This window comes from Rhinolophus sinicus, linkage group LG10 (genome assembly GCF_036562045.2).
Source record: "Rhinolophus sinicus isolate RSC01 linkage group LG10, ASM3656204v1, whole genome shotgun sequence".
NCBI classification, from domain to species: domain Eukaryota; kingdom Metazoa; phylum Chordata; class Mammalia; order Chiroptera; family Rhinolophidae; genus Rhinolophus; species Rhinolophus sinicus.
The window spans coordinates 29,207,790-29,231,851 of NC_133759.1; the positions used below are offsets into that span (position 1 = coordinate 29,207,790).

General features: G+C 48.1%; 1 protein-coding gene across 3 annotated transcripts in view; it reads left to right on the top strand.

Annotated features, from left to right (window-relative positions):
• Positions 1-17,103, top strand: part of TBC1D5 (TBC1 domain family member 5) — a 489,595-nt gene extending 472,492 nt beyond the window's left edge. For all 3 annotated transcript variants that reach the window (XM_019726007.2, XM_074312796.1, XM_074312797.1), the window contains 3 exons: positions 6,548-6,627; positions 7,453-7,596; positions 13,941-17,103. In XM_019726007.2, the coding sequence (XP_019581566.2) occupies positions 6,548-6,627; positions 7,453-7,596; positions 13,941-14,243 (527 nt within the window). In that variant the 3' untranslated portion in view covers positions 14,244-17,103. The remainder of the gene's footprint in view (positions 1-6,547; positions 6,628-7,452; positions 7,597-13,940) is intronic.
• The last annotated feature ends 6,959 nt before the right edge of the window (positions 17,104-24,062 follow it).

A 24,062-nucleotide genomic window follows, 5' to 3' on the forward strand; every position in this document is an offset into this window, starting at 1 on the left:
ATTCACACAAAACGTGTATCCATCTTAAACCCAGTTCAAAGGGTCTTATTTGAATAAATGATATAATTTTACGATAATCTTAACCAAACTACTCTCCTGTCTCATTGCTCCCAAATGAGAGTGCACAATGACAGAACCCCACGATATTTCGTGTTAGTAAGGCCCTCACTATGTCTTCTGTTTTGATTTTTACAAGTACATATTCTGGCAAAGGCATGTAACCATTACTGGAGCTCAGAATCTTTTAAGTTTAAAAATGTATGTCAAGTCTCTTTTTCTGGTTGACTGTAAGGTGACAGCCATGTCATGAATGCAATAGATTTGACTGTAAGGGATCATGCTTGGGTCACTCTCTGGCTGGCAGGGCGGTAAACCCTAAGAGAATAAGACACCAGACGGTAGAGATGAGTGAAGATTTGGCACTCTGCTAAGCACACTCGGTTTACTTGAGAGAACTGTTTAATGACTGTTCTTAAGTATAATGCACGCCACTCTCACCCTTGGATTTCCCTCAGTGATGCTGCTTTCCCAGTACTGAGTTTAGGACTTTCAGCCATTCTGGAAGCTGAATTCAAAATAAGACCCGTGATTATATTTTCTGTGTGATGTGCTTTTTAAGAAAATACTGAGCATGAAGTGCCTGACTCAGCCCTTGGCTCTTAATAGGCCATTAATGAATGTGATTTCCCTTCACCTCCCACCTCCCCTCACCACTTCTCTCTCCGGGATCTGGGTTATGTTAGTGTCCCTTAGTTCTTCATCAGAAATACCTCACCTACATCTGTTTCTCAGGAGATAAAAATCAGACCTGATGCTGCTGGGAAAGCCTCACATGAGTCATTCAGCCAGTACTTACTAAGGACCTGCTCTCTGATGTAAAAATAGGTTCTGGAAATAGGTTGGGGGTAGGGTGAAGTGGAAGAGTGGTAATCTAACATTGAGCTCTGTGTGTATGGAAGAGGTGAGTAAACTTCAAAGTTGGGAGAGAGCACAAAGAGTGTATCTCATCAGAAACCCCAGAAGTGACACACAGCTTCACCTGAAGCAAACTGAAGTCCTCCCAGAGCACAGGTAATCTCTGAAGCTGGGCCAGGTAGGTTTTGAAGTAATAGGGATATAGTGAGCAGAGGACCACATCTGGAACTAGAAGACCTTGGGTCCAGGATTTGCCATGTAGAATTGTGCAGTTTCAGGAAACTTTTAGTCTTTGAGCCTCATCCATGAATTATAGTTCCAAGAGTAAAAAATGAAAGTCCAACAATAGATGCTTTCAGAGGAAAGACTGTTAATGGAAAGCTGATGCTTGAGAACAGTTTTAAGGTGGACTTTGGAGACAAGGAGAGGTGTGGTACCACGAGGAGAATAGGGGGCCTTTTAGAAGAGGAATGGCATTTGCAGGAACACACAGAGATACACACCATACGTTCATTAAAGGGTGAATTTGATGCCCACAGTTTCCTGAACCTGCCTTCTGCCAACATCTGGACAACTGGCACACACTCTGTAAACAGAAATCCCAACAGTCCAGCCAAAGTCATTAGTGACAAATGACAGGTCTGCCCCCTTCCTTGACTAATGGCCAGCTCTGGGCATGCATGTGACCCTAGGTCAACGCTATATTTGACCTCTCTATTTTGTAACAGCCTGCATATTGCTTCTTTAGAGTCTGGTACAGTCCTTACATGAGACTGTCAGAGAGAGGTCAGGGTAGCTAAATCTCTGTCAGAGATGAGAGAATCTCAGAGAGCAGAATCCACTTATCTGGGTATTTAAGATATTGGAAAAGGAAAAAAAAAAAAAACATTAAGCAATAATAGTATTAGGCAATATGCTAGAAGTGGACCACTTTGATTATCTTATCTAGTCTCTCCAAAACAACCCTCTGAGATAGGTATTACCCCCCCTCATTGATGGTTTTAGTGACACACCGATCACAGGACAGTTCATCAAAATCCCAGCTGTTTGAGGCTAGCGCCAGTGCTCCCGAAAGGTCCAGTAGAAAGGGCTGAGCAGCGTGGTTTGCATCGAGGTGACTTCCTCGTTCTGACTCACCTCACTTAGGTAAATTCCACCACCACATAAGGCACAAGCATCTCAAGGCACCCTAGTCAGTGCCAAGACCCCATCCTGTACCCCTTCATCCCTCTGTCCCCTCCACCATTGCCATGTACATAATTGTGGGGGGAGGGTCGGGACCCAGATGATAGGGAATGTAATCCTAGCTCCGCCCTTTCCAGCCCTGAGACCTCAACTAACAGACCTGGCATTTCTGAGTCTGGCTCCCTTTTCTGTACTAGGGTGCTGATCCTCGTCTACAATGGTTGTGGGACTAGTCAGGTAATATGGCCACGTGGGAATGAAAGCTATGAGGGGCTGTGCTCATTTACTTATTCTTCACAGTAATTCTATGAGGAAGGTTCTGTTATGACCCCCTCACGCACAGGAGGTTACATAACTTCCCCAGTCCCACCTCCACTATAGATAGATTAGTTCTGCTTTTGTCCCCTTGCTGCTACCCCTCATAATGAATATAAGCTTATGTTACCTTCTATACCAGCCATTTAAATGAAAACACTTTTATTCTAGCATTGAAGAAATAGGTTTTTAAGAAATTGAAAAAGTAATTTGTGTGCCATTTCCATTACCTTTAGACTTAGAGATCTATTTCAGTGGCATTGACATTTCATTAAAAACAGTGGAGTCACCATGGGATTGTTATGCTGATGAGATTTTTGTGTAATTTCTGCAGAAGTGGGTAGTTATGTGAGGTTTCCCCCTTTAGTCTTAGTATTCCAACATTTATAATATATAATGCTTAAATTGGAGATTATAAAGAATGTATTCTTCCTGCTGCACAGAAACAAAAAGTAAGAGCCTTTATATCATAATTTTTTTCTGCCTCTTGCTATAAGAAAAAATGTGCATTACATTGCAAATTTAAATGTTTCACATTTCTGCCATTAATATTTTAAGGCATGAAAAGACATCATATTCTTTTATTTTTACATGCAGGTGCAACTTACTGAAAGCAGTAGATTTGTTACTGAGAGGTTATATATTAGTGGAATGTTTCTAAATGCCACCTTGAATCAATATATAGTGGAAAGGGTTAGGATTTATATGGACAATACTGTGTTAATAAAATGAAAATTCTTGTATTCAAAACATTTAACAGCCTTTGAAGATGCCCTTTTGTTTTAATTTGGATTTCTAACCAGAGATTTCTGAAAGTGAGACTAATCGGCCTAGTTGGTTATAGCAGAGGTCTTGAAGCTGTCATCCTCATCTGCATGTTTGCATGGAGATGACTCAAGGAGCTCCTGTCAGCATTTCAGGCAGCAAAAATGGGGAGAGAAAAGGCCCAAAAGGTGCAAACTGAGTCAATGCCCCATGAGGAGCTTTCCAGAAGCTCCATCCAGGGACTCGCTTACAACTCATTGGCCAGAGCTGTGTCACATGACCAACCTTGGCTGAAAGGGAAGTTGTGCACAATGTGGCCCTGAATACAATCTGGGACGTGTTGGTAAGGAAGGGATGGAGGGGGGAGTTGGGGTAACCCACCAGCAGCTCTGCCACCTCTTTAGACGTACGAGACAGGACAACAGTGAATAGAGAGCTAGGCTTGTTGACCGTTCATGCTCTTATCAAGAGAGAGAACATGGGGAAGAAGGTGGCCTTTAGGACATGGAGCATTATTCCCACTTACGCCTATAATGAAAGATAGTCCTGGTTCCATCTTCCCAGTACATTCATATCTTCTGCCTTCAGCACCCTTCCCCTTTTCAACCTACTCTTGCATGTATCACCACACATGTCTTGGCAGGCTCACAGCAAAAAGGGCATCCAAGAGAAGGTGGCTAGTGTTTCTTGGTTCATGGGATGTTCAGGCAACATAGCCAGTATGATTTTGTAAGATTTCAAGTGAACTCCAGTACTTTTCTAGTGGGATGGAAAATCTATATACCTAAACTCAAATGTGTAGAAATCTTGCTGTGACGTTCCATTCCCACCAAAGACTTCAACTTGCCTATTAAAGACAGCTCAATCTCTTACAGCTTAACCTTAGCATCTGAACAAATATCCTGCATATTTCTGGGCCTCTGCATGCACTGGAGCCATTGACTGCCCTGTTGGCCTGTAGCCTATGACCCTAAATGCCTTGGTCCGTGTTGCTGCTGACCAGGGACCCCACCATTACATTGGGGGCAGGAGTTAAGTGATGTGGCCAAATCCTTTTGCTTTAGGATGTGCCCACAGCAGACTATCAAAGCGGCAGGCAGGAGACATCACATTTGTTTTTGTTCAGATTTCCTCTTTTTTGGGCCAACCTGATTTGCTGGGTATAACCTCCAAGGGCCTCCCCTCCATTACTTCCTTGGAGCCAAGCAGGCCCCCATACTTCCTACAGATGTCCTAGTATTCCTGCATCCATTGGTTGAGCTTCCCCTCAGGGTCTGGGAGCTGTCCCTCTGCTGGCCCTGCTGACACAGCAGCTCAATGGGGCAGAACCCACCGCCCTGCCAAACTCCCCAGCTGCTGTGTGCTTGCTGCCCCAGGTCGCCCTCAGGCCCTCAGAGCTCTGCCTTAAAAACCATAGCAGCCATAGAAACAAAAGTAACCTTGTCCAATCCTCTAAAAGACCTACAGAACTGTTTCTTGTTAATTTTCTGCATTTGGTTGTCATTAATGTCTTGTTGAGTGGATTTTGTGTTGTTGTTGTTTTTTATTGAGAGAGAACAAATTGTTATAGGCTTTTAAGGAAACCAAAAACATTCTCTCTTTAATTACATCTATTATTCTATTCCCATTCATCTTGCTTTCTTGTTTTGGAGCAGGCCTTTCTATTAGTCAGAAACTACAGTCACGTTTTCTGAATAAATAAAAGCTAATGTTTTTCTGCTGCAGTGTGTATGTAAGAGGACTTATCAGCATGGTTGATAGACGTATTGAAGATTCTAATCAATTGTCAGGCTGGATTCGTGTTGATGGCATCAGTGTTTGCCTTGCCCCTGACTGGAAATGCTTTTTGGAAGTATTTCGAAGAGCAGTGTTTTGAAACGCGACTTGCAAGGGGGTTTTTCCATGTTTGTTCATGTATTTAGTCAGTTAGTCAGTAAATCCTTATTGTGTACCTGAAATGTACCAGGCATCATTCCAAAGGCTGGCAGCTTATATCCTATTGGGGGAGACGGACAACAAATAAGCCTGCAAATGCATGCGATAATGTCAGAGGGTGACAAGTGCTTCTTATCAACATAGTGAAAGGTGACGTGGCAGAGACTAGAGGATGACTTGGGCGACTTTAGTTTGAGCAGGAAGACGTCCTTGAGGAGGCAGCGTGGGAGCCAAGAGCTGAACCAGGAGGAGGAGCTGCTGCTCTGATTTGGGGACAGGGCCTGCAGGCCAAGGGACAGTGTGCTAGCTCTGCCTCTCCCACCGTAGGAGGTGAGCAAGCAAGAGGTAATACACAGCTCTGGTGGCAGTTGGGGCCGGCATGGAATTGAGACCCGAGCAGAGACTGGGACAGCTTCATGCGTGAATGCCTACAAATGAATGTGGCACATAAGACCTTATAAATGGGTATTTTTTAAGGCCACAGAAAATGGAAAAGCAGATGTTAATGGAGGGTGAGCCTGCTTATTGAAGTGATTTTCAAATTGGTGTGCCTATCAGTATCTCTTAAAGTATGTTTTAATTGCCCTCACACACACATTCTCCTGCAAAGCCCCAGGGAGGGAGCTGTCACTCCCCCAGAGCTCTCCTGGGAATCCCCGTCCAGTAAGGCCAGTCACCAGCAAGGCTGTGTGCACCCCCCAGGCAGGTGGGGGGAGAGGCTGAGGACCACTGCATGTTGAACCTGTTGGTGGGCAACCTGGTGAGATGCAGAGCCTGCTGGTCAGCGCTGCTGGGCAGGTTCCCTCAGATCAGGTCTGGACAGATGACTTCTCGGGGGGAGGCTAAGCCTCCTGGAGGACAGAGAGAAACAGCTCCTGCCTCATGTCAGCTCACTCCGTAGGCATCGCTGCCTGATAGTAACCTGTAGTGAGTTCGTCCTTTTGTTTTTACCATTCTGTTGAGTTGACAACACGCTTTACTCTTCAAATCCTTAAAGACACTGTCTTTATTAATTTCAGTCACCTGGGAGGAACTGGTCTTTAGCGAGAGAGGTGGGTTAACGGTGTAGAACTGTGAGGCAGTGTAGGAAGCCCAGGCTGAAACCCTTCCTCGTAGAAGTTGCCTGAACGCTCGAGGCGTACACCACATTGTTGGTCCACAGACTTGCCTGGTCCCTGTGGAAGTGAAGACACACTGTCATTATCAGAATGCATTGTGGAATGTCGGCGGGAAGACTGTGCGTTTCAGGCTCCGTGCTCCCCTCTGTTCTGCCCAGGACCTGCCCCATCTGCAGTTTGGGATGGCAGCCGTGGTGCGATAGCTGCTATGAAACTAAGCAGAAAAATTCCCAAGCTTATCTGAAGTTATGGTGTGGCAGCAGATAAGTTATACTGAGAGCATTAGTTATAAAATGTCGTTCTTCTATTTTTAGTAAATATTCAGGATGTGATACTACAAGAAAATTTGGAAAAAGAAGATCAAATTCTGGTTTCCCTGGCAGGATTAAAACAGGTATGTCCACTGATGTGGTTTTGTATCCCACAGGCCCCCTCTTTGAGTGCCGTTGGGGAGGGCACCCTAGGGCATGGACCTCTAGATTAGAGCCAGTGTTCCCCCAGCCCCTCACTTCCTCTCAGACAGAGCCCCTCCTGAATCTCCACCTCCTTAGGCCCTTTGTTCCTTCTGGCACTTGTGTCTGACTAGCCTGACTACACTGCTTTTCCATTTCCCTCCTCTGCCCTTCCTCTTACCAAGCCCATTCTGTTTGCTCCTCACCCAAAGCTGGTGTGGTGTGGTCCAGCGCCATGTCCCGTCATTTCCATAAATGTGGGAATGTCCTTGGAGTACAAGTCATAATCCCCACCTGCTGCTGGCCTCAGAACCTTGAGGGCCACATGTACACCGCCCTTACAGGGCTACGCGCAATGTAAATGCCAGTGAATCAGTGTGCTGCTCTCAGAAGTCTGCCTGTGTTAGGAACAGCTGGGCTGGCCTGGAGCACTTCAAGATCCCGGGGCTGTTCAGTGGGGCAGGGTGTGCAGGGAAATGATGCTTCCTGCTTCAGATAACTGCCAAGGATGTGACACCCATGTCTGACCCTGTGAGAACCTGCCGATAAGATTCTAAAACTTTCCTTGGTCATTAATAAGTCAATGACTTTGATAGAGTGGGATTTTTTGTTGTTGTTGTTTCTTTCTTACGGTAATATATTGGTATCCATACTATGAAAAAAAAGGGTCAATGACAAGTCTAGTTTAAATGTATTAGTGGTTTAGCTAGCATTTAAAAACAAACTCATTCATCTTGTTCATTTATTTTCTTCTTCTTGGAAAATAGATCAAAGACATTCTGAAAGGTTCCCTGCGTTTCAACCAGAGCCAGCTGGAAGCCGAGGAAAATGAGCAGATCACCATCTCAGATGACCACTACTGCTCCAGCGGCCAGGGCCAGGGTGACCAGCTGCCTGCGGCCACAGAGCAGGTACAGGAGCTCTGATGAACAACGTCACATTGACGTGTTCTCCAAAGTTACGAATAAGAAAACCCCTACCAAAGTGCCTCGACATGACCATATGTGAAGTTTAGCTGTAAAATACCACAGATGGCCTGAGCCAGGGGTGCTGCATGTAACTGTGCAGGTTGTACCCTCTGGTACCCTGGGGGTGCCACTCACAAGAATAATTCCACTAGTGTCTCAGAGAGTTGTGCCATACACGACCTGCACACCGTTATGCAGCAGCTCTGGCCTAAACCTCCTGCCAGTCCTATCATGGGGCATTAGAAAGCCAGATCACTGCCTCAGTTATTAGCCAGTTGCCTCCAGCGGATGCCTCCGTTCCCCTTTAACACCGGAAGTGCTGTCCATGCTTTCCTCATGCTGTCTTGAGTGTATTTCACTTGGTTAGAATCTTTTGTATTAGTTCCAGGTGTACAAAACAACATAGTGATTAGACATTTACACCCCTGACAAAGTGATAACCCCCAAGTCTGCTACCCACCTGACACCGTACATAGTTATTCCAATACTGTTGACTATATTCCCTGTGCTGTACTTTGCATCTTGTCACTATATATATAAAGTATATATAGTATTTTATATATATAATATATATATTATATATATATATATATTAATTATAATTGACCTTCAGTATTATTTTATATTAGTTTCAGGTGTACAGTGTAGTGGTTAGGCTTTTATATAATCTATGAAGTGACCCCACTGATAAGTCCAGTACCCAATCTGACACCCTACACAGTCTTTACATTATTGGTTATATTCCCTATACTGTATTTCACATCCCCATGACTGTTTTGTGACTACCAGTTTGTACTTCCTAATCCCTTCACCTTCTCCCCCATCCTCTAGGCCCCCTCCCATCTAGCAACCATCAGTTTGTTCTCTGTATCTATGAGTCTATTTCTGTTTTGTTTACTCATTTATTCTATTCTTTAGATTCCACATATAAGTGAAATCATGTGGTATTTGTCTTTCTCAGCCTTACTTACTTCACTTAGCATAATATCCTCTGCGTCCATCCATGTTGTCACAAATAGTAAGATTTCATTCTTTTTTAAGGCAGAGTAATACTCCATTGTATATATATGTACCAGTTTCTTTATCCAGTTGTCTGTTGATCGGCATTTCTGTTGTTTTCCATGTCTTGGAAATCTTGGCTATTGTGAATAGCTCTGCAGGAAACATAGGGTGCACATATTTTTTAAAATTAATATTTTGGATTTCTTTGGATAAATGCCCAGAATGAAATTGCTAGGTCATAAGATAGTTCTATTTTTAGTTTTGTGAGGAACCTCCATACTGTTTCCCTACCTTTTTTGACATCATGGAGAAGGGCTTCTCATTTATGTCCATCCTCTAAGGCAGAGAGGTAAACAAATTTTTTCTGTGAAGAGCCAGATAGTGTTGTAGGATTTGTGGGCCACGTATGGTCCCTGTCACATATTTGCTTTTGTATTTGGTGTTTGTTTATTTGTCTTTGCAACCCTTTAAAACTGTGTACGCCATTCACAGCCTGAAAGCCACACAAAAACAGGCTGCAGGTCAGATTTGGCCCATGGACTGTAGTGTGTCGACCCCTGCTCTCAGGTGTCAACAGTGGATGGAATTTATTCTAACATAAAATCACAGAATTTGCCAGTCAGAAAAGATCTAAGAAATTCCTCATGCGCTTAGTCCTGCCTGCTTGTTCCACGAGTGAGAAAACAGGCCAGAGAGGCACACAGGCTCACCTGGCATTATGTTTTCAGAACCCCTGCCCCAATCCTGTAAGCTTCTAGCTACACCACGCTGCCTCCTTGAGTGTTATCTGACAAGACTAAAAATGTCTAACGATTTTCTTTTTAAATGGCTTACAGTGTCCTCTTGAAAAATGAACATTAGCAAAATATCATGTAAGTCACTTTGTCAAAAACTAACATCCAGATGCTTGTAAATTATTTATTTTTTATGATTTTCAAAAAGCAAAGTGATATTTTAGAAGGAGAGTTCTTTTTAGTTTTAAGAGTACTCTCCAAGAAGAGAGAGGCCTGTGTGGTTAATTTCATCCAGCTTTAAAAGGAAGTTTTCATAAAGCATTTTGAGTCTGCATTTTTAGCCACATGAATGCAACGTTAAAATTGTAAGTTTAATTTAATTAGTTCCTCCTAATTCTCCTTCCCTACACAAATGTTTAATTTTTCAATAATTATTTATTTATTCAAATACTACTGAGCCCCAACCCATTTTTAATTGACAATGTTATTTAAAAATCTAGCATGATTCTTTTAGTCAAATGTGTAAAAATACTACAGACAAAGACCTTTCAAACACACTAATGAATTTGCTCAATTTAAAACTTGTTGATTATACTTTGTTGTTGTCATTCCCGGTTTTTATGTTGGTAAGAACCCACCTGTTACCCCACTGCCCTGATGGACCCAAATGTGCAAACTCAGGATGAGCTATGAGCTAGAAGGGAGATGAATATGATGTGCCCCGTTCTGGCCCAGCTACATCCGAAAGACCTTTCGCTTCTGCGCTTGCTTCTGAAACACAGTCAGCCCTTCCTGGGCCTAGAGACCCCACTGCTGCCTTCTTTGCTTCTCTCTTCCGCTATAGGGTTAAGTGGGAAAGAAGAAAAGTGGGAGAAGGGAAAACAGAAGGGCTTCTGTTCTATACTCATTGCCTGCCATGGCGCCTTCCCCAAGAGTGTTAGTAGTTTACAAAAAACCAGTACTCCTGAAAAGGGTTTTTATCAGAGGAAGGGAGCAATTGGGAAGCAGTGCTCTTCTCTCACCTTCATGGGAGGAAAGGCAAGAGAAATCCCAGATGCAAGTAAGCAAGTCACCCGGACAAGCCAAGCCCAGGGCCTTCCACTGCAGCTGCCAAGGATCTGGATAAAGGAGCCACCAGGCAGGATGCCCTGACCCACCTACTTCCTGCAGGAACCCCCGTCCCAAGCCTTGGAGCCGGCTGGCTTTTCTTTATCACTGCTTGTGGGGAAAGGGGCCGTGGTTGCTGGCTGTGCACAGGAACACCCGTGTCCAGCGTGCCGAGTAGAAGTAGGCTTTTTCCATCCTTGCTTCCAATGTGAATTAAGGGCCTGCAGTGACAGGTATAGGGTGTCCATGGCTATGCAGTGTAGCTCCTGCTTTCAGGAGCTTCCAGTAAAATGGGCCAGCGCTGGGGAGCAGTGCTAGAGGCAGGTTTTTGCAACATTTTCTGGAAGTGTGACGACCATGGGTGGGGTCTGTGGTGGGTTTTGCCACCACTCCTTCCTAACTGAGGAATGATTGTCTTTGCTTTCTTAGTCACAAAGTGTGTCTAAAGGACAATGCAGAGGACCAGGCCCGCCCGCCTTGGAGCCAATGGCTCATGGTCCTCCCATCCAACCTTGGAAAGGGCTCTTTCTCTGTGGGATGCATGTGCTCGGTTCCCTATTGGGAGGTTGGTGGAGATGTGGCTGGTAACCTTCTTCCCGTTGGATTTATAAACCTTCCCTCCAGCTCTGAAAACAGACATGTGAAATTATATTCTATAGGGTGAAAAGAGCCACATTCTGTCCCTTACACCCAGAGGCTGTCTTTGACACACTCCTTCGGGAGGTTTTGGATGAACTTCACTCAAATCCATTGCAGTGGAAGGCAGGAGTTTGTGGGACCCCTGGATGCATTAGTGCACCAGCCCCTATCCCATGCTTCACTGGTACTTGGGTCCCTATTTTTATCTGTGTGGTCTACAGCTGCACTGTCTAATTCAGTAACCACTAGCCATATGTGTCTATTTCAAATTAAATTCATTACGATTAAATAGAATTCAGAGGTAAAACTGCAGTGCTTCAGTCACACTAGCCACCTTTCATGTGCTCGGTATCTATGTGTGATATTGGATGGCACAAAGTGATGACATGTCCATCATCACAGAAAATTTCTGTTGAGCAGCACTGGTCTAGAGTTTGGCTCACCTGCTTCCACCATGATGCTAAACTCAATCTAAGAAACGAAGCAAGGTGGGCTGGTCAGTGTATATCGTGGTGGTTCCTGGCAGGGCTGACAGGTTGAAAAACTTTTTAAATGGTGTAATACATACAAAAGAGAGGATTGACCTGGAAATGTATAACGTTTCTATAAATTATGTAAATGGCTCCAGGTAGAGCCTAAGGCTGCTACAGAAATCCAGAAATAAGGCATCCTTGTGTCTAGAAAAAAGTTCTAGGTGGGAGTCCAAAAGAGTGGAGTCTTTTCATTTACTTTGTGACGTTGGCCAAGCCATTGGGCCTCTGATCTCAGCTTTCTTTCTTGATCTATAATATAAAGGTAGGGGGAGGGGTCATAAAAAGAAAATGGTTGCTGAGGCCCCGTCAGCTCTAACATGCTTTGTCTAAGCCAGTCTGTGATTTTATCTGGGAATTGGTTGCAGGGAGGTGCGGGGGGGAGAGTGGGGGGCTTACCCACAATAAATAACTTGACTTCACTTCACTACCTTTCTAGAAACATGCCAGATAATTACAGTGATGGTAGGAACCCTCTTTGCCTTTACTAGCCACAGGCTTTGTAACATACTTCTCTTCACAGTCTTGTTCATCTCCTCACTCTAAGCTAAAGGAGAATAGGATATAGTGGCATTTCTGTAGGAGAGGCACCACTCTGGAAATAGGACCCACTATACGTGCTCTTTTTACCTTCAACCTAAGATAAGCTCTGTGAAGCAGCACCCCAGCCATAGACCGTCTGTGGGGTGAGAGGTCAAGGTTTTCCCAGAATCAGGGGCAGGGCAACAGTCATATGAAAGAAGTGTCCACGCTTTGGAGGTAGGAGGTCAGAGCTGAGGGGCCCCACAGCCTATGTGCATATGTGCAGGAGGACGAGCCCCCTCAGACGTCCCTTCTAGCCTCCCCAAAGGTGACATGGTTCTGGCCAGCTGCACCTTACAGAGGCACATAATGGGGATGCAAAGGGGCTGTCTTTCTCTGCCAAGCTGCCTTAAAGCCATTTGTGATCACGTCCCCCTCTACCAGAGTGCCATGTACGGCATACCGCCTCAGTTTTGTAGGAATTAATGTGTTTACAGAATGTAAGCAGCTTTAAAACTTGAGATGAAGAACCTCAAGGCCTGTGAGTTCAGCACTGTGATCTTAAAGGCAAATTCTGTTCCTGTCCTCCAATTCTATATGTCAGCCGCTGTTTAGCCCCTCACATCCCATGTCACCAAGGAGAGCATGAGATTCAGATATCCCGTAGAAGTGTTGCCAACGGCCTGTCCAGGCCCTGCCCGCAGCTCACAGGCTGCTTTGGCCATGCTAGCCCAGAGGTCAGAGGACCCAGGGGAGCCGGGGGCACTTCCCGCCAAGGGCCCTGCACATCTCCTTAGACTTCAGACTCCTGCACCAGTCCCCACACACTGGGTCAGGGAGCAGGTGTGGGCACGACGTAAGCTTACATGAGCACTGGGTAAGGTGCTTGTTCTGCCAGGCCGGATTGGAACATTCCTGGTCAAACGATGGCTTTACTTCCATCCCAGCTTCTCTGCTCATAACCCAGAACCTTTCCTGATGTTCATGGATGTCCGCTTCTTTAGTTAAAAAACAAAATGCTACTTGTAGTTGCTTTGAAAGAAAGGAAAATAATTATAGGGTAATGCAATTCCATCTCTATACTTTTTGCCATATACTTTGCAATTACTGTTCCTGGTTTTCATGTTTGTAGAACCTACCAGTTACCACACTGTCCCAAGGGAAGCCCAGGTGCACCTCAGGATGAGCTAGCTATGAGATTCAGGTGAGATGCAATACACTGAGCCCTCCTCTGAGGCAATCTCCTGAGCAAGGAGTAAAATCGCTCCAGATCTAGTAGCCGACCCTGTGTGGTTCTCATCTGCTCACGTCATCTCACCACGCAGTGACTACACACGAGGACAGAGGCACCGTCCTTACCCCCTTTCACAGATGAGCCCCAGGAGGATGAGTGATATGCAGGGCAGGGTGCCAGCGAAGCTGGTAGGGATTCTGCCTGCAGCCCGCTGGCTCCTGCGCTGGCCCCTCCCAACAACTCATCAGATAGGAGGTTTGCTTTGTGTCGTGTGTCATCCCCCCCCCCCCCCCCCCCCCATAGCTGGTAGCTGACTTGCAGCCTGCGAGGAGCTGGCCCTGCACCCTGGGAAGCACCTGGGCTCCAGGGAAGCAGGACTGAGCGTTGTGTCTTCCAAGGAAGAGCAGAGGGTGAGGTGGCCCAGTCTCCATGGAGCGCTCCCCAGCTCACAGGGCCTCCCTCGCTCTCTCGTTTCACTGGTGTCTTCTCACCCCCTGTGCTTCTGACTGTGCTTCACAGGCCTCTTCAGAAACACCAGGCCGCACAGATGGAGGGAGCTCAGATGACTTCATCCTGGTTTCCAAAGAAGATGAGGGGGGCAGCGCCAGGGGGTCTTTCTCGGGCCAGGCCCAGCCTCTTCGCACCCTCAGAAGCACATCTGGGAAAAGCGAGGCCCTGGCCCGCTCCCTGCTGGTGTTCTCCGACCCTCTGATGGGCCCAGCCTCGGCTTCCTCCAGCAACCCCAGCTCCAGCCCCGACGAGGACAGCAGCAGCAACAGCAAGGACTCCGGCTTCACCATCGTGAGCCCCCTGGACATCTGACCACAGGGCCCAGGCCACCTCCTCAGCAGCCCCAAGGCCCAGCTCCCCCAGTGGGGACCCCTCTTTCCCAGCATGCATGTGACATTGGAGCAGCCCATTGGAACCCTTTAGAGAGAAGCAAATAGGGCCACAGAGCACACAGACTGCTGTTCCCCAGATGCAGACCGGGCTGACCCCTGCCCACCTCGCTCTGAGGCAGAGCTGGGTAGTGCCCGGTATCACACTCACTGTCGGAGACCAAACCAGTCAAAATGACTTTTCCTGTCCTCTGCTCCCTAACTGAGAAGTTGTGGCAACTCCGTCAGTTAGATCTGGAAGAAGGAAGAAGAGTTGGTTTCAAATCTTCCCTCCCTCAGAGCGTCCGGCATAGGAAAATTGATATCAAGAAAACTTTTTCTCCGGAATTTTGTATCTGAACCAGTTCCATTCCTCCCTTGGGAATCCATATGGCAACGCCAAATGCAACAAAATGGACTAGAAATAGTGGATTTCAGGGCTGGACAAAACCCATTACTGACCTCTCAGAAAGTTAAAATGATTTTTAGAAACAGGGTCTAAACTTAGGAATCATATTTAGGTGTGAGTGTTACAAATTTCTTCTTTCTAAAAACATTTCCACATCTCAGGCCAGATTGATGCTGGCCATTACTGTCCCTTCTTAATCAACTGTTTCTCACTTTTTAGAATCTGTTACACCAGAAAATAAGGTCACTTTAAGCCAATCTTTGCTGCACTGATTTCAAAGGTTGTAAGAATGTTACCTCCTTGAATTGGAAAATGACCCTGACTTTATGGGGTCAAATCGGTTTTCTGATAAAGTTTCTGAAGTTTGGGGGCTGTGTTCACCTGTCAACTTAGGACTAAAGGGAAAAACCCAAGCTCACTAGTTTCCAGAGGCAGGGTCTCCCATTGGCCTTAAGGCAGCAGGAATAGGGAATTAGACCTGGAGTCCCTTCTGGGGGAGCAGGGCTTCCTAGAGAACATTCCAGATGCCAGGAGGACGCAGGATTTCTGCACAGCACTTCCCTTTCTGGGAGCCAGGCGTCGCAGCTGCGGGCCTGGGCTCAGCGGTGCACTGCACCCCGGGCAGGAGTGCCAGGCAGGGCTGGCCCAACCTGCCAGAGCTGTCCCGGGCTTCGGCACAGAATGACAGTCCCCTTGTCAGCTGGCAGTTCAGGGACCTGTGATAGACAGAAGCTGTTTCTCTCCTTAAGAAAGAGCCCTGAAAGGAGACCTGTCCTCTCCTTTCCCTGAGCAGGAACTCTGACAGGGTAGAACCATGCCCATTTCACCTCCATCAGGGAGGAGCAGCCCTCGCCCTGGAGTGAATGGTTTTTTGGGCTCCTCTGAGGAGGGCAAGGCCCCTGGGCAGCAGGAGCTTTCATGGCAGCAGGCAGATAGCCACGGAGAGAAGGCTAGGACAGACATGGCTAACATCCCAGCCACTGCTAGACATGTTTCTGTATAGACAAATGTGATAATGACAAGGTTTCCCACTCACTCTCCAAGAAAAGTGATGACTCCAGAGTCAACTCCTCTTAGGTTCTAACTAGCTCTACAGTTTATCCTTAAACTCCAGCAGAGAAATCGCCTGCCACATCAGTGCATAAGGTGAATGGTAACTGGGGTTTGCTCAGATGGCAGGGCGGCCTTCCACGCTTGCTCAAAGATGCGCTGGTTAGCTCTGGCTCCTGACTCTTAGGGGCCCGCTCAGCACCCTTTCAGGTGACTCACTGAGTAGGTTGTGCCAAGTCTATGTCCCCTTGGTGATACGTCCTAAGGCCATACAGTGAGTGGCCTTGCAGCTGCTCAGGGGCTGTCATGAGTTTCTCTCAAAAGACCTAGCCTGGGACGGTGTCGGAGTCTTCAGCTCTGAGGTAAGACCTGTGGAGCTGTCCTCACTGGGGCTCCAGGACCGACAAGAGGGCCCTGGAGCTGGCTGTGCCCTGGCAGCTCGGACACAGTAGTCTGCTCACGTTCAGCATCTTTTGCCCTAAGCTAGAGTCACAATAGCAGTGTGACTGGCAACACAGTAGCCGCCAGACATCCCCCACCCCAACAGGTTCTCGGCTAGTTCCCCGAAACCTCCCAGCCCTGCCAGCACGCAGGGTGGGTCCTCACTTCTGTGCTTCTGTGCTGGTGCCACATGAGAACCAATGGGGTCACTCAGAGTGTTGCTTCTGTGGCCCCCAACAAGCTACTCTCTCCTCAGAGAACAGAAACACATCAGGGGGAGTGGGCGCAGACAACGTCACTCAAATTCCCATAGGTTCATGGGATACGAGAATCCAATTACTGTCTTACATTTTTTTAAGTGACTTGTTTTTATTCTTCATAACTGAGCATTGTTTGCATATCATTAGTTACAGTACTATTGAAGAATTTATGTTCCTTTTTATTATTTTATCAGATACTTAATGTTTCATTGCACATTTTTGAAATCCTGAATATATGAAACCTTTTTTTCTTTAACAGATGTGGTAATCATTGGAACCCTCTCGTGTTTTGATTCTTAGCAGTTAAATATATTTTATATACATTAAGTTTAGATTAATTCTCGTCATCTACTTTTTTATACATGTACCCTGTATTCATGATTCCTCTCTGTTCAGTTTAGAAATTTGAATTATATCTGTGCATTACATATGAGAATTACAGATTAGAGAAAGAAAATCAGTATGACTTTGCCTTACCTTGTGTGTATGCCAAGGGGTTGTATAACACTTGAAACATTTAATTATACTGGATTATTCTTCCAAAGATGACCTCCTGCTAACGTTCACTGCTAACTGCAATCTGGTAAGAAATCATATCGCTGCAGAATGAATGTGACTCACAATAAACCAAGACCTCCCTGTGATTCGCCTCCTCTGTGTGACTGAGTTGAATCTTGTGCATCCGCCCTGGGGGCTTGATTGTTCACCATTAACAAGAATGACTCTTCTTTGTCAGAGATGATGCTCAAATGTAAAATTCTGTGACAGTCCTGTGGTCTCCTGCTGATAACTTGCCACAGAGTTGACCAAAATTTATTATTTTTGTTTCTTTAAGAAGCTGCCCCTCAGAGCTCATTACATAACAAGTGTGTATGGATTTCTGTCCAGTGCTGAACGGCTGTCCTGTGGCGCGCAGCCGTCCCATCCCTCCTCCCCCACAGAGGCCCACCTGGCCCCTGGCCCCCACGCGTCCAGAGCAGGGACACTGGGAAAGCCATGGTGTGGCGAGAGGCGGTCAGGATGATTTGAGGGCGGCTACTGGCAAGCCAGGATAACTTCTTGCAGGCCAAAACCACTTCCTCAGTATTACTTTCAAAAGCTCTCTTTATGGTATTAAAAAGAAATAGAAAGTTCCTATAAACAGGCTTGAGACTATGTTCATGTAAAAGTTGTCATAATTTTTTCTCACAATGGTACAATTTATTTGATTTATGGAATACTCAGTCGTGCCATTTATATCCTATCATTTTTTTCTCATGCATCTTTACGCTACAACTCATATTGATTTAAGAAATGACATCCTTTTGGCAAAGTAATCCCATTCAATACGATTATTTTAAATAAAAGAATAATGTGAAACAGAATGTAAGTTGAGTTGTTCCAGGCGGGGGTTGGGGACACAAGGTGTTGGCCAGGCCTGACCCATAGGGTCTTGCACGGCGGGGCGGGGGTGCATGATGAGCTGTACCCCCCGCCCGGCTTCACCCACCCCACTGTACGGGGGAGTTGGGGCCCAGGCCTGACCCAGGGCCCACACCTTACTCTGCCGTTCCCTTTCTCTCTGACTTGGGCACATTGCTTAACCGCTGGGGTCTCAGTTTCCTTATCTGCAAACGGGGGCTCATAGTAGTCACCTGCTTCATAGAGTGGGGTGAGAACTTAAAGCCCTTAGACTACAGCCTGACAGTGAAATGCAGAACAGTTTCAAAGATGATGCTTAATTCTGCAAGAGCCCCTGGAGGCCGTGTAATCCCACCCTTTCCATTGAGATCCAGGACCAGAGGCTTCCCGGAGGCCTGGCTGTCTGCTCCTCAGGCTGCATCAACCCCAGGGGCCCACCCTGAAGCAACCCTGCTTGGCCCGCTGGTCCAAGAGGCCATGTGGGGGACAACCCCAACAGCTTGGCACCTGCTCCCCACTCTCCCCTCAGCACCGAGTTTGTCCTGGTGGCCTCACTGACAGCCAGTTAACATGGGATCTGGTGAAGAGGCCACAGGGTGGGGTAGAGGGGTGCACTGTGAGTCATAAATGACAACCTAGGAAAGATAAGGGGTTTCTAGAGCTTATGTAGAGCCATGAAGCCAGCGGCAGCTTAGAATCTGCTTGGACCCATCCCTAACAAGCCTCTGTCCTAGGCCCAGCCAGCAGGGACTTGCGGTCTCATGGGTCACAGCCCACCCCTCCAAGGGACTGATTAACCTTACAAGTATGCCTTCCAAAGGTTGGAGGGCCTGGCACACCTCTCGGGACTCATGCTGCTGATGCTGACCGCTGCCTCCCCTGACCAGTGACGGCCACACACACTGCATACCCCACTGGCTGCTGGCAGCAGAGACCCCGTACCTCACCGATACCCTTGTGAAGACCCCTTCAGTGCTGCTGGCCCATCCTCCTGCCCTACCTGAACCTCTTTACCTGACAACGTTTCCCAAGTGCTGGGTAGCTGCTCTGCTGAGGTCTGAGGGAATTGCATCTCCAGGAGCCACTCTCAGTCGAAGGCCATGAGCACATGCAAGTGGGGGAGGCCTCCCTACAGGGTCACGTCCAGTTTCTGGCTGCCTTCTCTCTCCTGACCCCCTTGGCCACGCCACTGCTGGTGTTTCCTCTTCCCACATAAACAGCCATGCTTGAACCCTCTCAGGGCCGGCTGCTGGGGGAACTCATACAACAGCCTCTTCAGGCAGAAGCCGCGTCTCCAGTTCACTCTCAGCGGGGTGATGGGTGCAAGTGGGAAGAGGCTGCCAGTTGTCAGGGTGGGTCCAGGGTCCTCACAGACAAGGGCCATGCAGACAGGTACCTGCCCTCCCCTCTGGGCAGCAGAGGAGCGTCCTCACAGTCCCATCAAGAGCCAGCCGTCTGTGGCAGTTCCTGTTCCCAGGCCCACCAAGTTGCCAACTCCTCCAACTGAGCATTGGCCAGGCCTGAGAATGCCGTTAGAGGAGCGACGGACAGCTTCACCTTTATTTTGTCATTTGCCTCTGTCAACAGCCAGCATTCTCAGCCTTTTAAGAATACGTATGTGTCACGAGAAATTTCAGCATTCTGAGAGGCACATCTGTTCGTGAGACGGGATGGTTCTCACAGAAAGGTGAGGGGCCCCGGAAACACGGATTGCAGAGTGACCCAGAGAATTCATTCAACATCAGGGCACTTGTTTCTTCAGCAGATTCAACTGAACACCATCAAAGTGCGAGGCGTCGTGGGTACTGCGGATACACAAACATCTCTCAGATGGCCAGGAGAGGGTGGAAGAGATTTCTCTAGAAATGTGATTTCTATACTAGGAACACCAAAAAAGATGTAAATCCTAAGGGAGCCCAGAGGAAGTTCTCCCTGCAGCCTTGGAGGCTCCAGAACACTGAGAAGTGAGACTGGTGAGCCAGGCCCAGTGGGAGTCAGCCATGCTTCTGTCTGCGGTGAGCAAGGGCACCCCACTTCCTGCTTAGTAAACGCTAGAATCGGAGTGAGAGGTGGACTTACAGCACACAAGCAAGTTCAATTTTCCCACAGGCACATGCTGTAATGAGGGGCTGGCCCCTCTCTAAGAACTTGATGCTATACCTGTCATGCAGTTCTAGCCAGAAAACGTTCCCTGCTGGGAGAACCCCAAGGGGCTCCCGAGGGTATGACTTTGTCGGCTATAGCTGACGAAGCAGCCTGGCATCAGGAACCCTCAGACTCAGGAATGAAGGGATATGTCACGACGTATAACTGAAGAGGTGAAGGGGCTGCCATCAGTTCCCCAGGAGCTCCTCCCAGGGGAAGGATAGCCAGCAAAAGCTGGAGAAGAGAACACCCTCCACTGCTCTTCCAATGACATCTGTGGCCCTCAGCATGGGTAGCCGCACCTCCTGCCCCATCACCTTTTGGCCTTGGTCCTGCATCCATCCAGCCATCCCAGCCACATGCCAGCGATTCCTACATAGCCTGCCATCCTCGTCCATCCCACGGCTTGGTCACAGATCTCACCCAGGGTCCTCCTCAGCCCTCAGGGTGAAGGGGGCTCCCTGGACCGCTCACCCCTACACCACGGGGCTGTGCTGCAGCCCCATGCGCCTTCCTTGGGCTGGTCCCAGTGTCACACGTGCTGTGTTGTCTCTCCAAAACACCTCTCCTTGCTCTCCAACTTACACCTGGTGAACACCAGCCTGTGGCCAGACTGCTCTGGTGAGGTCCCACCAGATCCCTCTTGCCCATGGAAATGCTTTCTGGTTATATTTCACTTTGCCCACTGTGCCAGTTACTGTGGCTGCATATCAAACAACCCAAAACTTGCTGATATAAAACAACCATTTATTATTAAGGTCAGGAATGCATACAGAACACAGTGAGGAAGTTTGGTCACCTGTGCCTCACAGGGAAGACCCAAAGGCTTGGAACTGGGACCCTCTGAAGGTTGGGTCACTTAGATGTCTGATGGTTGGCACCAAAGCCTTAGCTTGGGCTGTCAGCTGGAACACTGGGGACAGAGTCCCAGAGAGCAGTTTCCAGGTTCTCGGCCTCACACAGAAAGGTGCTGGCTCGGGTAGTAGATGGCCGTCAGCTATGACTAGTTGGCCATCAGCTGTTACCGGTTAGCCATTGGCAACTTATATAACTGCCGTGGCTGAGCTGGTGGGTGCAGATTGCAGCTAGCAAGTGGGGTTGGTTGGTTGGCAGAGAAGCAGATGACGGATTGCACATTGTGTGGCTCCTGCTCCCTGTGTCTCCAACCCAGCTGCCAGCGAGAATATCATGCTATGACTCCCCTATCTATGGCTCCATGGGTGTTCCTTTTTGGCCTCACCATGCCCTGCGTTCTTGTGTGGAGAGCGGGACCAGAGACCCTGCATGACAAACACCTACAGGTGGCCTCTTCATGGGACCTGAGCTTCCTTGCAGCATGGAGCCTGGGTTCCAGGAGGGAATATCTGGAGAGAGAGAGAGAGAGAGAGAGAGAGAGAGAGCAAGAGAGAGGGAGAAGGAAAGCAAAACACCCCAGGTAGGAGCCATTTTACCTTTTGTGACATAACCTCAGAAGTCAGGCAGTATCACTTCTGCCATTGAGGTAGGCACGAGCCCACCCAGTTTCAGAGGGAGAGGAAATAGATTCCAGTTCTTGATAGAGTGGGCAGTGTTCTAGAAGCACATGTGAGTCTGGAAGTATCGTTATGGGCACTTTTGGAGAATACAATCTGCCATGCCCACTGACTGAAGGCTGCTTCCGGATAGCCAGAATGAGGCCTCAGCCATGCTGTGGTGACCAAATCTGCCCCAGCCATGCTGGATAGCTGACAGGTGCCACCCAAACCTTCTGTGCTGGCAGCTGCTCACTCCTCTCCTCCAGAAAGCTTCCTGTGATCGCCTTCAAACATGTCCCCAAACACTTTGACACTCCTCCCATCAAGAACCCCTTGGATACAGCATCTGTGACTTCTTACCCAGTAAAATATGGAGGACATGATGAAATGCCAGTTTTGGGGCCTAGACCTTAGGAAGACAGGCAGTTTCTACTTCCTGTCCCTTGGTATACACACTCTTGGAACGTGGCCACCATGCTGCAAGGAAGCCCAAGCAGTTCTGCAGAGAGGCCCTGTGTGAAACCAACAGCCAGTACCAACTTCTAGTGACCCATCTTGGAAGTGGGTCCTGTGGCCCCAGTTGACACTGTGGAGCAGAGACAAGGTATACCTGCCAAACTCTTCCCAAGTTACAGAATCATGAGCAAACAGAATCACTGTTGTTGCTTTAAGCCACTAAGTTTTGGGGTGAGTGGTGATGCAGTAATGGGTAACATTCCTTGATGCCCTGACTAGCAGAACCCATCTCCTCTCAATTCCCTCACCCAAGTCCAGAATTTGCATTTCCCTTCTTGAAAAGATGGTCTGAGCTTTAGCTATTCACCCACCTATATTTATTGAGCACTTACTATTTCTAGGGGCTGGAGACATGCAGTGATCAAGATAAGTAAGACCCATCTTCAGGGAACTTGCAGTCCAGTGGGGGGGAAAGGTAAGCCTTTGTATTCGATGCATTGCCCTCATCCTTAAATGAAGGAGATTGTTTCAGGTGACAGTGATGTGGCAGAGACTCTTAGGAAGTCCAGCTCCCTCTCACCCTGGGCAGAGCACAGCTGGACCATACTTCTCAGCCTCCCTTCCAGTGACTGAGCTCAGATCACTGGACTATAAGTGATGAACCAGGGGCGGTGTGTGGAGGAGCAGGAGACGAATAGAGGACCCTGGGGTCCCAGAATACTGGGGGGTGGGGGAATTATTGGGAAACTCCCTTCTCTCCCCAAATCTTGAGATCTAGTCTGTCCCAGATTTTTCCTAGGCCTCTTTGTCACTCTTTGCTTTCCTTCCCACAAACATCACCCTGAGGGAAAGAGCCAGAGCCAGCTCTGACAGACTGGGGAGCGATGGAGGCCTGTGTCACGCCTAAGCAACCCCAATTCATTCAGAGGAGATTTGAGGGCCTATCAGACACCAGTGCCCTGGGCCCTGCCTGTCTGACTCAACCCTTGAGATGCCTGGGCTCCAGCCCACTCTCAGCCAACTAAGAAGGTACTTTGAGCGTGGCAGGTAAGCTCTGCGAGCCTCCATTTCCTCATCTGTAAAATGGAAGGGCAGGGAGAATCGTCTGTTAAATGCCAGGCACTGTGCCCAGCTGCCACTTGCATTAACTCATACTCACAATAACACTGTGGAGGAAGGAGATAAGGAAGGCACAAGCTTTGGACTGGCTGTTCAATGTGTGCGAGCAGCGGCCTGCAGCGACCCTGCCTCAGGACTGCCCCCTCCTCCACAGATGAATGGCAGGATTAGGGGTGGCCTCAAGCACCGAAGGGTGGCAGTGGGCTCTGCCCCTCTGTGGGCTGGGGACAGCATGATCACAGCAGTGTCAGTGTGCTTGCATCCGCCGTCATCAGCATCAGCACCAGGGCCCAAACGCACTGTGGCAAAACACAGAGGTGCCATTCCTGGGCGTGTGTTCCTGTGTGCGTGTGAATCACCTGGGGCTCTAATGGCAGTGGCAAGGCCGCTGCTGGGTTTCTCAGAATCCTGTGCCTCAGAGAATTCAGAGAAACTCAGACTTTCAGAGAAAGTCTGTCCGTGTGTGCAGCAAAGATGTTAACCACAGAGCCTGAGCAGGGGCCAGGTGACAGCTAGTTCAACAGGGCCAGGCGCAGTTCGTCCTTCCTACCCCCAGCCGTGCGTGGGCGTGGGTGGAGGTCCCTGTAGCAGAGCGCAAATGTCAGATCGGTCCCTGAGGCGCGTGTGTGGGGGAGGGGGGAGGGGCGGAGCACTGTGCTGGGAGTCCGCGGCCGGTGGTCAGCTCGCCCCGCTGCCGTGCAGTAAGCCCACCCGGTTCATGACATTTACCCTCCTGCCTTGGCAGGGTTTGGTCCCAGCTCATTCAGGGCACTTTGGGGAGCCCCTCGCCCTCTTGAACATTTGGTTTCTCCATCTGAAAAATAAGGGGGTTAGATTAGATCAGGTGCTTTTTTCCAAACTGTTTTGACCATAACCCACATCAAGAAATACATTATACAGTGTACTACAGAGGCTAACAGTCGGTGCTATAACTCACAGGGCCCAAGCTTCCTCCTGAGAGGACTGGG